Source organism: Haplochromis burtoni, unplaced genomic scaffold (genome assembly GCF_018398535.1).
Source record: "Haplochromis burtoni strain Fernald_Lab_line unplaced genomic scaffold, NCSU_Asbu1 Contig_109, whole genome shotgun sequence".
In the NCBI taxonomy this organism is placed as follows: domain Eukaryota; kingdom Metazoa; phylum Chordata; class Actinopteri; order Cichliformes; family Cichlidae; genus Haplochromis; species Haplochromis burtoni.
This window is the reverse complement of record NW_024582470.1, coordinates 29,881-46,678: the sequence shown is the minus strand read 5'-3', so window position 1 is coordinate 46,678 and position 16,798 is coordinate 29,881. Positions and strand designations below refer to the sequence as shown.

The 16,798-nt window shown below is 39.6% G+C and overlaps 2 protein-coding genes across 2 annotated transcripts in view; one reads left to right on the top strand and one right to left on the bottom strand.

Annotated features, from left to right (window-relative positions):
• LOC102297905 (mesenteric estrogen-dependent adipogenesis protein) overlaps window positions 1–2,219 on the top strand; it is a 2,419-nt gene extending 200 nt beyond the window's left edge. The window contains exons 2-6 of the mRNA XM_005928124.3: window positions 462–684; window positions 791–927; window positions 1,185–1,300; window positions 1,383–1,550; window positions 1,656–2,219. Of these exons, the coding sequence (XP_005928186.1) occupies window positions 485–684; window positions 791–927; window positions 1,185–1,300; window positions 1,383–1,550; window positions 1,656–1,670 (636 nt within the window). The 5' untranslated portion in view covers window positions 462–484 and the 3' untranslated portion in view covers window positions 1,671–2,219. The remainder of the gene's footprint in view (window positions 1–461; window positions 685–790; window positions 928–1,184; window positions 1,301–1,382; window positions 1,551–1,655) is intronic.
• Window positions 2,220–5,370: 3,151 nt separating this feature from the next.
• The window catches only part of LOC102300007 (SUMO-specific isopeptidase USPL1), a 28,099-nt gene continuing 16,671 nt past the window's right edge, over window positions 5,371–16,798 (bottom strand). Inside the window, 5 exon segments of the mRNA XM_042223322.1 lie at window positions 5,371–7,205; window positions 8,304–8,464; window positions 9,767–9,892; window positions 10,349–10,478; window positions 16,652–16,762. Of these exon segments, the coding sequence (XP_042079256.1) occupies window positions 5,452–7,205; window positions 8,304–8,464; window positions 9,767–9,892; window positions 10,349–10,478; window positions 16,652–16,762 (2,282 nt within the window). The 3' untranslated portion in view covers window positions 5,371–5,451.

The following is a 16,798-nucleotide window of genomic DNA, read 5'->3' as shown; positions in this document are numbered from 1 at the left end:
TTTTACAAAACACAATTAGAAAACAATTCTAATAAAAACGGATCAAATTAATTTCAAGCGCGACGTCTTCACCGTGTTTTATTTCGCCAACAGTTCAAACCACGTTATTCCCTCTAAAAATTCACAGATAGACGTATAATCATATTTAATTAATCGTGTACAGACACCGCATTTTTATGATACATTTCAGCTGCAATTATGCAAAATCTTCCCTCTTCTTCAATCTTTCCTTCTGAGAAGCTGGAATCGGCCGCTGGCGTCTTTAAACAGGATGAGTTAAAAGGTTGAATCACCTGATCAAGCAGCTATGGATCACCTCCACAGCGCGGTAACTAAAGGCTTTTATTTTGGCTCAAAGGGAGCGGAAATCATATCAGTTCATCTCTTTAGACTTGGTGGTCGGTGGGCGTTACTAAAGGCTCAGAAGTCCATCAACTAGACCACATAAACGTCGGCAGGAGGTGAGAGAAGAAAACGTGACAGCATGCCGGTAAACAAGCAGTCGGGCAGCAGGATGAGAGTGACAGAAGTGGAGGAGTTTGTGAGAAATCCACCGCCAGGTTTCTCTGTGGAGACTCTCGGATCGGGTTACCGAGTCCGCTGCAACGAGGAGAAGAGCCTGGTGCTCATCGACGACTTCCAGTCCTGCGGGAAGAAGATCGTTTTCCACAACTCGCTGGGAAGGTGAGAAAAGACAGAAATGCACACCCAAATGTATATTCATTTATTTATGCGTTCATATGCACAAGCAATGAATATGAAACTCTTTCTGTTTTGCTTTTGGCCACAGAAAAGTGAAAATGCACAACTTGTGGGAATACAGCAGCACGAGGAAGAGTCTGCTGTCCAAGGAGATCTATCTGCTGATTTCAGCCTGCGAAGAACAATCCTCAGTGAGCAACAAAAAGGCAGCCAGAGAACTCAGCTGTAAGTGTTTCCCTACACACAAGCTGTCATCTAACAGTAATTACACACAGTACAAAGAGCTGACAGTGGTGAAAACAACTCCGTATGTTACAGCTGTGGGCTGCTCGCTGGCACAGCTGACTCATGCAGGCCTCCAGATTTGGGTGGAGTTCACATTACAGTGAAAGCATGCTTCTTACACCATGTTTCTGCGCAAACTCTCTCCTTTTCTGACCTTTTTTACTCTTTCCTCATGAACTTTCCCAACTGCATTTCAGTGGAGAAGCAGTATGTGGTGTGCATCGACGGCAACGAGCCGTTCACCAAGTGGCAGCTGGAGAGAGGCATGGATGGGACCATCTCTTCTGTTGCTGGAGAAAGCTACAGAGTGGATGTGAGCAGGACTTCGTGGTGCTTCTGTTGCACGAGCCTCTTTTATTCAGAATCACTATATGTTACCTTTCCCTTCATTTCAGATTGACCTGACTGAAGAAATGGAGAGCTGGGCAGCAAAAAACCTCATATCTGACGACCTCATGAAGGTCAAGCCCGTGTGGAGAGACGCCTCCTTCACCCTCAAATATTATTCTGATGCTCTGTTTGACTTTCCACACTGGCTTGGCTTCAGCAAAAGAATATTTAAGGTGCACCTCTAATTGTTCTTATCAGATCTTAAACTAAATCCATGTTTTTGAGTCTCTTTAGGTTTTTGTCTAACTTTGCTTTTCTTGCATCTGTTCTTATTACAGTTGAGAATGACATGAGCCAGCTGAGGATGAAGAACGATACAAACTTGAGTTTAACTGTTCACTTCAACCGGAGCTTGTTTTTGCATCTTCAGTAAAATAGATGAATGGTTAAAATATCATCCTGCCAGACCGACGGCTTTCCTCTGGAGATTTTAGGATCTGAGTCCAGAATTTCTGTCTGTTCAGTGGGTGGAAACTACTGACAAGGACTGAAAAAGACTTTCTGAATGTCATAAAGATTGTTTTAACACAATATGTGTATAAAACTTATTTTGTGTGCCTGTAAATATTAATTTTTTACACGATTTTTAACTACTGTATGTACTGTAAGAAGGGTTTAAAGTAGTCAAATCTGTGCTGCTGCAAAATGAAATGCTCGTACTTTTGCACTAAAAAAAGATATTTGTTCATGACAATTGCTTGTTTGTTTTTCTTTAAAAAAGCAATAAATGCTTTAATAGCAAGAAATCTCGTATTTCAGTGCATAATGAAGAATTCCCTTTGGGTCTGTATTTTATGGTTCGGGTCTATGAACAATGATATTCCAGGTAATGGTGTGCTTCTTGTGACAATGGGACCCAAACGAAATGTACTGTAGTTGTATTTTACATTTTCTTGGCAGAGAGTTGACGTAAACAGGAATGTGTTTGATGTGCTATTTTAATGTTGTAAGACTCAGAGTTATTGCTTTGTCTCTAAAGCTCTCTGGCGACAGTCAGTTGCTTTTTCCACCGCAAAAGTAGCATTTTGATCTCTAAAAACACAAATTCTCTCTCTAGCGGGAAAGCATTTTCCAATCACCCCCTCTAACATCAGTACAACATGTCTAAAAAAATTTAGACTGCATCTATTTTGACCTGACTCCAACGCGATCGTAAGTGTTGCAGCTTTACATTAGTAAATTCTTCCGACATCCACCTGAACTTATTGTTCTGCCATGTTGGACCTGCGATATCAGCATTATAGGAGGGGCTCAGGTTTTTGCTGAAGACTGTAAAAGAGTTGTACAACTAATTTCACCTAAAGCGTGATAAGGTACCAACAGGATGAGTGAGAGGTCCAGGTCAGAGGCTAGTTTGTGAAAGTGAGGCCCAGGAGGCACCGATTTTAATTATGTCACTAAATCACAACAACAGTCGTAGATATATTGGTTTACATATTGCCAGATTAAAGATGTAGATCTAAACAATGTGGTGACCCCTGGTAAATAAAGGAGCAGCCAAAAATAGCCAATTGAGGCTTTTGAGATGGGAGCCTATGGGTATTGACTCCACTCCAGGAACTACAGGTTTTTGCACTTCTTTGCTGGCTTTGCTTTTCAGCAACAGATTGTAGTAACATAGTTGTCTTGTCTATTGTTTTGAAATAACTTCTCTAACCTTTTTACATATGAATATAATGTGTGTCCACACACCTTTGGACATATAATGTAAGCACCACTAAATTCAGAAGCAGGTGTGATTTTGTTCTTCTCAGAAACATACTATGATCTACAAGCAGAGAGCAAACGCTGCTCTCATCTGTTTGCCTTTATATCATAAATTAAATTCTCTGTGTGGGTGTGCAATGTTTACACTGTCCTTTACATTCATTTATGAATCAGACATGACATTAATACTAAGAAAGTGTGATAAGCATCCATGCAAATGCGACCAGAACAAGCATAAACACAAGCTGTTATTAGCACATTTTGAGGTCACCTGCGACAAGAGCCTAGGAAACAATCACAGATCATTTACAGACAGCAGAGCTGAAATGGCTGTGACAACAACAAAGCACACAGATTTCTGAGTGCCTGAAACTTTTTAAGTGTTTGAGGAACAAAGATAAGAAGGAAAGTCAGGAAATGCTGACAACACTCTCTTAATACAGTGCAGTAAACAATAAAGCACGTTTGACAAAGTCGGTCTCGTGTAATAAACACATACTTCACAAGACGCGTTATTTATGTTTTTTGTCTTATAGTTTCCTTCAGTACACTCATTTATTATTTTTTTAAATAAAACAAAAACAAAAAGACAGCAGGGATATTATACCATCAGAGATGAGCATATCTCTGTATGGTTGACGCTGTACTTCAGAGAATTTCACAAACCTTTTTCCGTGTTTGCCTTTGCTACTCAAAGACACAGGAACCGTGGGAACAGAGCAGGAAATGGCATTCAGTAAAAGGACGGCCAAGGAGGAACGGTGACTGGCAGTAGTTGGAAAATGATTAATGACGGAAGTGTGTAAAAGTATGAATTTAGCTAAAGTAGTGCAAATGTTGTTCGCTTATCCCCAACAATACGTGCACTGTAGCCTGTGATATGTACTCAAACCAATTGGTCAGCAGGTCACTTGATCCATAGCCTTTAAAAAGAGGTTATGAAGGGAGTAGCACCATTTAGGGGTCTTATCAGTGATTATTTAGATGCAATTAGTTGCAATCATTTAACAAAATATACATTTCTTGCTTGTGAAACATGAGATCTGTTGGCTTTTCTGTCTACATGATAGAAAATGTTCGGGCAAATGAAATAAAGTGTAGATGACAGGCTGATTTTTTCCCCTATTTTTTGTCTTTTCATTCAAGATTGAGCCATTATCCATCCATTCCCTCTATTTATCCTCATTAGGCTTGCAGGGGACGGGGCTGGAGCCTATCCCAGCTACCACAGGGCAATACTGGACAGGTGTTACTCTCATGTCTGCCTCTGTGACGCAGAAAACATGAGCCATTAGGCGAGTTAGAAATATTAGAGATAACTTTGTGTCTGCTGTAGTGTACCTGTGAAAACTCATGTAATGGATGATGTGTGGAACATCAGGTATTACTGTCATACTGTAACTATTCACTGTGTTCGTTACAGATGAATTTGATAACTATGCCTGCTGTCTCAGAGACTTCACATTTTCTGCATGATGATGGAGAGTCCTTATTTCTTCTACCAGCACTGTATGTGCTGTATGTGTTTATTTTTTGCTTTTATGAAGAATTATAACATTTTTGTGTGTTTCTTGTCTCTGATCATATATTTTTACTTTGATTTTGGTGTTTCTTTTTCCATTTCCTCTTTTATTAGATTTCATTTATAAGCCTCTGGAGTGTTAAAGTCTCTCCTACAGAACAACATTTGATCATTTAATGCACTGAACTAACTGAGCTCTCACTTTGCTGGGTAAATGTTTTGTCTACAGAATGCAATGGAAAACATAAAAAATAATGAAAACCTATTTCCAAAACACTGCTGTCAGATATTCTGATTTTTTTTAATGAACAGTTTAATACAAATAATCAGTTAACAGCAATAAAAAGAGATGAACCAATGTCTGCTTCCTTTCAAACAGAGACAAAAAAAATCACTTGCCAAAATTGCTTTAAACTCCTGAATTTATCAAGATCAAGTGAGTGCTTTGATCCAGTCTGCCTCACACTGTCCCCCAGTGGGTGCATTTGACCCCAGCAGTGAGAGCCCGCTCAGAGTTCGCCTCCCCACCTTACCAGGTAAATCAAAATCGATATGCTGCTCCATTGACAGCATAGCGGTGAGGTGGTTAGCACTGTGACTCTCTCAATGCATGTTAGCGTAACTAGTTATTTCTAAAGTGGCTCAAGTTTGAACAGAGACTGGAGCCTGTGCAGGAATGGCAAAACATGAGCGATATGTGATTTGTAAATGTGATCTGAAGTTAAATAAAGCAACAATATAACCACTTGCTCATAGAGCCAAAATTTCATCTGTTATTTAACATGACACACCTACAAACCTTCATTAACAGAAACATAAATACACATTGAGGAGTTCTCCCTTCTTTAATCTGAACTAAAAAATACTTCGACAATGTCGGTCGGGGTATGACTCGCAGCCTGAGAGAGGAACTCGTCAAGGAAGTTTTCGTCGTGTTGCCCGTTCATTCCGCCATTCAGCTCTGATGGTCTCCCAGCAGCTTCGACCACACGCTCTGCTCCGTCAGGCCCATTGGCGAACATCTCGAAGAAGCCCGTGCTGTCTGGCGAAAGGTTGCTGGCTGTTGTTGCCGGCGAAAGCAAGTCCGACAGGAAGTCGTCACTGGTGGCTCCATCGTAGGTGCTTGAGGTGACAGTGCTGGGAGAGTCCAAGTCAGTGCTGTCCGGTCGGAGCTGTAGTCCCTCATGTTTATCCAACATCTTATTGATTCTAGCAAGCTGCTTCTTCCTTGATTTGAGTTGCTTAAGCAGTTTGTATCTGAGGGCTTCTGTGCTGCCGAGGCCTACAGGAACCTCTGAGGAATGGCTGCCATGTCTCTTTAGAGAGGCTTTAAGGAGTGCCTTTGCTCCAGGTGTAACCAGGGACGTACTAGACATCACTGTAGGGGTGGTTAGGTGGTTAGAAGTGACTGGTTGTGACTGCACAGTAGGTGATAGGAGGGGTCTCTGGTTGTTTAAGCTCTTAGCACGAAATGCCCCGTACATGTCTGCAGCTTTCACTGGCAGATCTTCGCTGTCCTCTGTCCGGAGTTGTGGTTTTGGGTAGAGCGCCATTGGAAGATGCGGTCTCTTCACAGAGTTGGGGGTAGAGTGAAAAGGAGGAGGAGGAGGAGGGGGCTTTAATTGTGTGTCTGATGCAGGGGCAAACTTAGCAGTGGACTTCTGAACTTGGTTTAGTGGATGTTTGCTAAGCAGGAAGGACCAGCGAGAATTCTGATCTAGTAGTGATGCTGATGTGGGATCGCTCTCATTGGCAGAGAGGGGTGGGTTATCAGTAGAAGACATGAGGGAACCCTGTTGTGTAATTTCAGTAGATGGACTCTTATCCTCAGTATCAGGGACCACAGGCTGTTCACGGTTTACTCCACAGGGCTCTGAAGATGTCGATGATGAAGTATGCAAAGCTACTTTTGATGAAGCTACCTTTTTACCTTTTGCTCTGCTGACGGTTTTCCCCCTGCTGATTCCTTTCCCTCGTCCTCTCCTGGCACTGGGCACAAATGTCGGATCGCTGGACGAGCCGTCCCCTGAGTCGGGATCACTTGAGGTGGAGGGAAGGTCAACACTGGGACAGTGATGCAGTTTATTACCTTTGGCAGCAGAAGAGCTGTCAAGAATGTCATTCTTACCAGCGGTGGTCAGATCTAGAGTTTTGTGGTTGTTGTTTAAAGACTGCATTTCTACATCGGGTTTTACTTCAACCAGTGTGAGCGTAATGATTTCACTGTGGGTTAGGCCCTCAAAGGTGTCAAGCAAAGTGGTGGCACCTATGGAAGTATCAAAGCCTGCCATGACTGTTGTGTCCATGATGCTGCTGGTGTCTTCAGTGAGAGCGCAGATGATGTCGGTGTCGTTATGAGGAATAAGAAGAGACTGATCTGGACTGTGAACCAACACCCCATCCGCTACCGAACCTTCATTTAAACTGTTGTTTCTCTCATTGTCAGAGAGTGCAGATGTGGAGGAGGAAGAACAGATGTGAAGCTCTTTGTCGTCTTCCACCTCCCAGAAGACGATATGCATCTCATTAGCAGGGACCTGAAGCTTTTGGTGGGTCTTACAGTCAGGGTATTTTAAATCATCATATTAAAGCCACGAGCATTAAAATTTAAAAAAAAAAAAAAAAAAGCACAACAAATGGTTACAGCAAAATGCTGCAGGTTCAACTTGGTTGTCTATGTCAAGGGTTTGTTTTACGTGACCAATGAATAAGAAAAACTGAATAACATAAAACAAAATAAATAATGCAGAATTACGGTCTCTTCCAAGAGCAACTCTGCACAACACAGTCTGCCATATGTCTAATCTATTCAAAGCATACTGCAGACTAGTTAATTATCTAACTTGTGAAAGAAATAGCTACACATCACAATAACGTTACATTTGCAAAATCGGTAAGCTAGATACAAAATAAAATAAAATTATTCAATAAATCTAATTATTAAATGACAGTGAAATAGACAGCAAATAGGGTTCTTCTCTTGCATGAACTGTCCAGCAGAATGTGCTGTTGGCAAACTACGGCAGAGTCAAATCAGACTCAACCATTAAGTGTTTCAACCACAAAGAAATGCACTTAAATGTAACTTCCAGTTTAATAAAAACCAAAAAACCTAATTTGACCTCATTTATTCGTGTAAAAATACTGCACTAACTTCAAAATATCTACTTAATCAAATTCAACTTGTATAAGGAAAAATGCATTACAAAGATGACACATCAAATGTTTAAAGTGAGAATTGCTTTAGTTTTGAAATGCTTATTTATGATTTTATAAAATAAAAATAAATGCATCAAAGGGCTGGGACAGGGGCAACAAAAGGCTGAAAAGGTTGCGTAACAATAAAGAAACCATTTATCCCACAGAAACTGTTTCAGACACAAAGAGAGATGATGTTGAGCACTCTTAGAAGACTACAAGTCTGTACACAGCATCTACTGAACATCTAAAATCAAGCGAGAATGGAAAAACAACTTTATTTTTGATCTACAGCAACGTGCTGTCGTTAAAAGGAGAGCTGATGCAACAAGTGGTAAACATGCCCCGTCCTACCGCTTTTGAAATGCTTCTGATTCATTTGAAATTGGCATATTTTTAAATAAATAAATATTTCTCAGTTTCAACATTCGATACTCTCTCATTTGCACAACATTAAATAATTCTGTCGTCTGTTCACATTTCACACACAAATACGTACCATCAGCGCTGCAAGTCCAGGTGACAAAGTGCTTCAGGTGACTCTTGTACTGTATGACAGTGGTGACGGAGTAGTTTCTGCCCTTGAAGTTGAAGGTGTACGTACTGACATCGTTGTTAGGGAGCCCCTCCACAAAGTGCAGTGCAAACACTGGAGGCAGACTATAAAACACAAAGCAAGGCAAAAAAAGCAAAAAGTGGTGATAGGTATAAAAAAGTGAAAATCCAGACAGACTTTAACAATGCATTTGTTTTGTGTTTTTAAAAGAATCTTATTTATTTTAACCACTCCGTGCATTAGTTTTGCAAAGAAAAACATACCCTGCAATAACTCAAGTCTGAGCTGCACTCTCTTTATTACTCTCACAGTATATTCATAAGGACACCACTGCTACAGATGACCCACTTCAATTTTTTTTTGTCAAATTGTATTTCCATTTATATTTAAGCAGAAAAAAAAAATCTGCATAACATATACACTCACTGGACAATTAACTGCTCGTTAAAGGACATATCCAATCAGCCAATCACATGGCAAAAAGTCACTGCATTTAAGACCATGATATCAGGTGGTGCAGATGCTGGTACGAACTGAGCATCTGCTGAAGTTCAAAGTAAGCATCAGAATGAGGAAGAAAGCAGACTTAAGTGACATTCAACTGGCATGACTGTCAGCGTCAGACAGGTTGGTCTGTTTTTCAAAACCTGCTCATTTACTTTCTAAGGTTTCAGAGAAAGGCCTGAAAAAGAGAAAATATCCAGCGAGCAGCAGTTGTCTGGGAGAAAATGTCTTGTTGATGCCAGAGGTCAGAGGAGAATTGCCAGACTGCTTCGAGCTGACAGGGAGGCAACAGTAACCCAAATAACAGCATGAAACAAGGTATGAAGAAAAACAACTCTGAATGAAGAGCAGTTTGAACCTTGATGCCTAAGACTTCACTGGCTCATGCTCCTGTCAGCTCAGCAAAACAAACGGGTCCTACAATTCACACGAGCTTAACAAAATTGAGTAACAGATGATTGGATAAACTGATGAGTTTTAATATCTTCAGTAAAATTCAGACTGAAGGGTCAGAATTTGGTGTAAAAAACATGGCAGCACAGATCTACAATCTGTGGTGTGTCAACAGTTCAGACTGATGATGGGGCAATGGTGTGGGGAATTTATGCTAGCGAGGTAGTTAATAAGGTGTCCAGTGAGTTTATTGGTAAAAGCGATGATTAGATTTATTGATCTTTTACTTCTATTAATGTGTTCATTAAGTAGTTATTAACCCCTTCCATAACTGAATACAGTAATTTCCACCAACCTCTGTGGTTTGAAGACACGGGACTAAAACAATTCAACAAGATGCTAATTTATGTTCATAAACCCAAAGTCCAAAAACCCCCCAAAAACAAACAAACAAAACAAAAAACAACAACAAAAACAACCCACAACACTTTGATTCTTTTGATTCCTACCTTTCCCACATCATAGTCCTCATCTCATTCTTCTTACAACACACATTGCAGGGGCCTAAGTGTGCTGCTTTTAGTGGGTGCCAATCAGGTACAATATTTGTTAAAGTAGGAAGAGTCTTCATATCCCTGAAAAATTACAGCATAAAATGTATTTAGGATTCAGACACAAAACAATACAGTGATGATGAGAAGTGCAACTAACTAGTTAAAAAAACAAAAACAAAAAAAAACATGCCACTACCACGTTTTTTGTAATGTATTGCTGGCATCACATTTGACATGCTGATTTTCATCAGCTAAGCTTTCAACTCTTATGTATCTGATAACATTTCTGGCAGAAATGCAGCTGAGGAATTCGTACAAATTTGCCTTCAATTACTTAATATTTCATATTTTCCCTTTGCCCTCTTGAGAGACGCCCAAAGCAGAGTTGGGCCTCTTCCAATTCTTATAATAAACAATGCATCTGCTCCCAGCAGTATAGTTATTCTGTGCTGTGGTTACACAAAGATCAAGTTTTATGGAATAAAGTGTAATGCAGTATTTTGTACACCTCAGCTGGTTAAAAATAAATGAACCTACCTTTTTCTCACAGGTGTTTTACATTTGCTGCACTTCATCTCCCAGTAAAAGGTTGCCTGGAAGAGACACTCTACCCAAGAATCCATCACAAGCAGCAGCGGCATAGCAAATACCGGAGTTTCCCTCTGACCTGAAAAGTAAAAACATGTCAGAGTTCGAACACTGCTACACGCTCAGATGCACGCTCCTATTCCAGGTGATTTTTAAAAACATAATCTTTGGATGGGGATTAAGATAAACTTTAGATATCACATCAGGATAGCCATTGCCTGCTTGGCTTTCATCTTCATTATTCCCATCCATCCCTTTGCACTTACATCATGCATTTTCCAGATTTTATACATTGTAATAATTTGGCTCCAACAAGCTGAGCAAAATCCAAGGTTTGCCTGCCCGGACCTGTGTCTTTCTGATACCATCAGGTGATAATGACTGTTTTGAAGGGTTTAAGATTAAGTCTACACAAAAGAGTGACTGGTACTCAATACAGCATTGTGGTATGTGGTATTTTCTTGTGAAACGCCAAATATATAAAAGGATTTTACACATAACAAAGTAAAAATAAAAACAATTTTAAGGCAAGTATTTTATTTTTTGAAGTTCTCAGATGGGGTGTTTCACATAGTGTGTAAACTACTGTACGTGTTTACATTTTACAGAAAGAACTTGCCAGAACAGGACCAACTGCTTCTTAAAATACTTCTTTTGTCACTGATCTGCTGGAAAAAACTGTAGCACTAGGCTATGTTGAAAATTAATATTCAAGAACAGAGGGTTTGAGGGGCCCCACGAGCCTTGTGCGGTTGAGTTTGCATTCGCTCAGACATCTCTTTCTTGCTCACAGTAGCGTGGCGAGATTTGCATATCGTTTCTAACCTAACACTGGTTTACTATAACTGCTGGTGGATTCAGAAATGCAGTCCAGAAAACAGACTTTTTTATTAATACTTTAAAATAAACAAGTTAAGATTATATCAGTTGTCAACGCTAGGAATCTTGTTTTTTGTGGTCCAACTAAACTTTCTGAATTAGGGGAGTATGTGGGAAGAAATTACTCAGCAAATGTACAGGAAAAGCTATGGCAAATATGGCTAGCAAAAAACCCTCAAAAAGCCAAGGAAAAAGTGTTTATCAACTGCTCCCCCTCCCTTTTTTCTAAAAATCTCTAAAGATCTTTTTCCCCCAAAGATCTTTAGAGATTTTTCCCCCTGTTTTTTTTCTTTAAACATATATATTTGGGCAATTCTATCATCTCCTAATGCAAACGTTTAGTCTTTGTCAGCTAAAATGTGCTGCAACAAGCTAAATCCTGAACAAACAAGAACCAGACATGCAGAACTGGGCAGCAAGACCTGTCTGGTATATGACCTATTATAACTTGAATGGCTGAAGACTAAAGGCTGAGTCACACTGAGGACTTTACTTGTTGCAGCAAAGAGACTGAAAAATGCTTTAATGATCAGCATTTTCTTAAATAATAATGTAAAGGCAACATTTCCTGGACACATTGGTAGTTGGAGCCCTTCTCCATTACCTAATGCATGCTTTGAGCTCAATGTATATATTTAAAACTACACTTAAAGAAAACACCCCAGGTCATAAAATACATGTATTTATAAACAAACATGCAGCTTTTCTTCTGCCACACTTCATGTTCAGTGTCATGTCTGTCAGCAAGATCATGAAACCTTGTGGAGAGGAGAGAAGAAAAAAAAAAAAAAAAAAGCAACCCCCCCCCAAAAAAAACCCCCACCCATGGCAGCTGATGTTTATATGCTATAAATGGGTAATTTTAGCGTGTTGCTAGGCAAAATAACAACATCATTTTATCTGATATAGATAAGAACCTTCAGGGACCCAAGATCCAGCTGTGCTTCAAGTTTGGCTGGAAACTTGAAGCAAATTATTAAGGAGATAATTTGGCGCTGAGAACTCACATTTAATGCAATAATTCTAAACTAATAACTATTACAACAACAATAAAAGCCTATTGTAAAATCTGACAAATAAACACATTCCAATAATACTGTATTGTGGGTGAAGTACTGTAATAATAACATATGGTAGGATATCCAGTGATTCCCACCTCTAGTAAAAAGACCTTTCAGATGCTACAAGTTGTTTTGAACGGCCGATGTAAGGGTATTGCTTCAGAGTATCTAAACAAGACACTAATGAGCTGTAACTTAGGTCTGAGGCGAGCGACAGGACATGTAATTCTGATTTAAGAGGTTTACTATATATTATTAAAATAGTGTCACACGGTATAAAAACTACACCCACCGATACCTAATGAAGCTCCCTGTCTGACTCCACTGTACGCTGTCACTCATTATTATAAAGACAGCAACATTAACAATCAAGTGCACATGCACTTATCTTTATACATTACGCTTTTCTTATGCAAAAGCGTAATGTATAAAGATAAGTGCATGTGCATTTGATTGTTAATGTTGCTGTCTTTATAATAATGAGTGACAGCGTACAGTGGAGTGAAACTAACTTTGCAGTCTGTGCAAAATTTAAACTAAATCTTCTTAAGACTGTGGCTCTTACAGGCCCTCTTCCCAAATGGTGATATGAACCTTCTAAGTTTACCCAAAATACACTCTTATCTGTTCTCAAAAACAAACACCACACACAACACACACTGCAAACACAAACACACACACACACACACACACACAACACACACAACACACACACACACACACACACACACACACACACAAAACAATAAACATTGGATAGCATGATGTTTAGATTATACTCTACATAACAGACATTAAATTGGGCCAGTGAAGCAATGATACGTTTACCTTGATATTTGTGCTCAAAATTGATCACAAACTGTGCTGAACAAAATATTTTGGCTGTAGATTGTGACGCTTGGACTGGGCGTAAAATAGATTACGTTTTAATTATAGATGCGTTTCAATGCATTTATCAGCCCAGGAACAATGTAAGTTATAAATGCTAAATATCAAGCAACACCTGGGCATTTAAAAATTCTGCAAATAGCACAGTTTTCATATTATGAAGGCAAAGTTTTGCATGCATTCACTGAAAACAATGCAGATTTTTATGGAATGACCTTCTCACCAGGCTGCTCAATTATGACAAAAACTATTACAATGACTATTTTGGTCAATATTAAGAACACAAGTCTGACATCAGAGACAAGACACATTTACTGAACTTTTTCTTAGTTGAACTGAACAAAATATAACACACAGTGGCAGAGTGTGGTATTATTAAGGAAAGAGAAAAATCTGTCATCTCTTCCACTTATCCAATTCAGGGGCAGGAAGCACATCCCAGCTGCCATAAGGTGTGAGACAGGGTACATACTGGACAGGTTGCCAGTCTGTCGAAGGATTAACAGACATTCATACTCACTTTCACACCTATGGTGTAATTTAGAATCACCAATTAACCTAATCCAGCTAAATGCATATCATTGGACTGTGGGAGAAAGCCGGAGAGAAGCCACACGGAAACAGGGAGAACTCTGCACAGAAATGCTTGGCCAGTTGGTAGATTCAGTCCCAGGACCTTCTTGTTGTAAGGCAACAGCACTAACCAGGAAAATCTGGCATTGTTAATGAATGTTGGATTTCATTAGGGCTGAACGATTATGGAAAATAATCTAATTGCGATTTTTTGCCCCAATATTGCGATTGCGATGCGATATGCGATTATTTTTTAAGGTCTTTGTCTTCTGTATTATTAAACAAAGACAAGCAATACATCATATAGTATGGCCAATACTATATTACATTAATTTTAAACTGTTCTTTCCTGGAAGACAGACCTCTGTTATGATGACATGAGGTGATGCATGAATTGATGACTGACATTTTTATTTAACTTCTTCAATCACAACAGTATATTTGAACATACACAATAGTTTATTTTTAGCTTACAAACATCTGAGCATAAAGTGCTGACAAGGAACCCTGGTGTAAACATTAAAATGAAAGTCAGTACAATGTGCAGATTGCAGAAATATACATAAAAAAAATCAGTGGCTTTACCACACTAGCCTTAACTAACTAGCCGTAACTAGCCTTCTGATTAGCTAATCAGAAGGCTAGTTCTGATTAGCGTCACCGCTGTCTCGGTGGAGTTTAATAAACTCGGCCGTCTGCTCCTTGCTATCTAAAATATAACCAGACACTGGTGTAAATTCTCGACTGTCTCATACTTCTGTTTAATCAGTTTTCTGTTTGACGTTTAGTCAGCTGTGTGAAAACCAAGGAGGAACCCACCCGGGGGATTAATAAAGTTTTATTTTATCTAATCTAATAACTTTAATCTCAGCCAAACCGATTTACTCACGAACAAACAAAACACTGAAAAAAGCCCAACAATAACATTTTTAGGTTGTCTAAGTGACTTATATATTACGTTTAACCCGAGCAGCGAAACTCCGCGGTGATCTGAAAATGATGTGCCGGGAGTTGTGCCGTTCTCGGCCGCATCAGTAACCCTCGAGCTCCCGGCTAGCTGTCGAGCTGGTGGGTAGCAGACGCCTCTGAAAACGTCGAAGCACTTTTGCAAATATGGGATATCTTGATAAACCGAGCAGATATTTGATGTTTACACAACTACTTTCTCGCCTGAAAATATGTTAAAAGTTTATTTTGTGACCCAGAAAGATTAGTATGAGTAATTTTAAAACTTAGTAGCGGCCGCCATTGCTGGAAACTGGAGTTTGGCTGGGCCGCGCTATGAATTCTGGGATATGGTAGTAATTTGGACAGCCTTCGGCGCGTCGCTGTGACGTAATCGGTCTACAAATGCGGCCTCAGGAGGATGCAGCCCATGAATTTGGACATGTCCAGAGTATAATCGCAGCCTTTGCGGTTAGAAAATTGCACTTGATCATGTCGCGATATTATCGCAAATGCGATATATCGTTCAGCCCTAGATTTCATAACACCAGACAAAAAGAAGCAGTGAAAGTGAAACAAATACAATAATTCCTTTATCTGTATTATCTTGTTTACATAATCTCTGAATGTCAAACTCATAAATGAAAATAAAATCTGGTTAGTTGCCCCACCCTACTTCCTGTATTGTTTGGGCAAACGCAACCCCTCCAGCACTAGTTGCCTTATAATTAAGGCTTTGAGTGGTTTTAGTGTGACTGAGCTGATAATCCGGTTGTTCAGTGATGACGCGACGAATCCTACTTCCGGGCCTAAAGTAGTCTGTGTTTAATATGGCTTTTGTGTTGTTAACATGTTTAATGTTATGTATTTTCTTCTATTTAATCTCAAAAAGCTCCTAAAACAGTCAGTGATCACTGTTGACCTCCCTCGGCTTTTATTACCGCTAATCATTTATTTAAGCTCAGTTTTTAAAACCTTAGGATGTAACTACAGCCCAGCCCATGCAGCAGTATATGAATGACTAACCTCGTATTGTGGATGGATTATCTCAGTTGTTCTCCTGGCTGAAGTTTGGTCCTTTTACAGCATCCTGCCATGCGATTACATTTGTTCCTGACCACCGAGAACACTCACGTTAACTTTTATCGAGTGGAAAAAAAGTTAGCTTGTTTATATTATGCTAACATAGCTGTGTCGCTAGCGGTCACGTAGCACATCATTATATACCAGCTAGCCAACTTCAGTAACCCTACAAACGTCACTGCTGTTTAGTTTTCTGTCTTCATTTATGTTGGAAGTGATAACAGAGCTGTACGTTTTAATTTGTTTCCAAAACCCCGCAGTCAGGACATGCTATATTGTATTTAGATAGAAGCTAGCGAGCTAACTTCCTGCTAACTTCTAACTCCGTTAAATGTCATAAATTCCGTTTTCATGGATGCCTGGATGTTAAACTCAATTGTTACACCTGGTAGAGCAGAACGCTGATCATTTTATTAAAGATGAAAGACTTTAGACAGTTTTTCAACTCTCAGTAATGCCATAGTGATCGTTTGATATATGGACCTGCAGCGGAGTTTAGGTCCAGACACGGCTAGTGACGTCAGACTGAACAACCGGATGTGTGTGGATTAAACCAGTAGCAGTAATACACAGAAACAGGACAACATTCTTTAGAGACAGAAATTCCTCATGGGGATCTCAGCACAGCTACACCTTTATTTTCAATGTTCTCATTGAACATAGACATGCTGATAAATGCTTCAACAGGAGAACACCACTCTGCTTACGCTTTTAAATAGCATTCCCTGAAAAACTTGTCTCTTAAAGACATGACTTAAGACTGCCTGAAAACACTTACCAACCTGTCATGAACCTTCATTAAGTGTAAAACTCTTGAGCTTACCGAGTTTGCAGTGCAGTTTGGGTTGCAGTAGTCTGAAGACTGACATTCTTAGACTCTGAAGGTCTGCAGTGGCCTTTTGCAGCACATGACTTGGAACCCGCACAATGCCATCTAGTCAGAAAAATTTTCCACATGAGCAAAACAAAT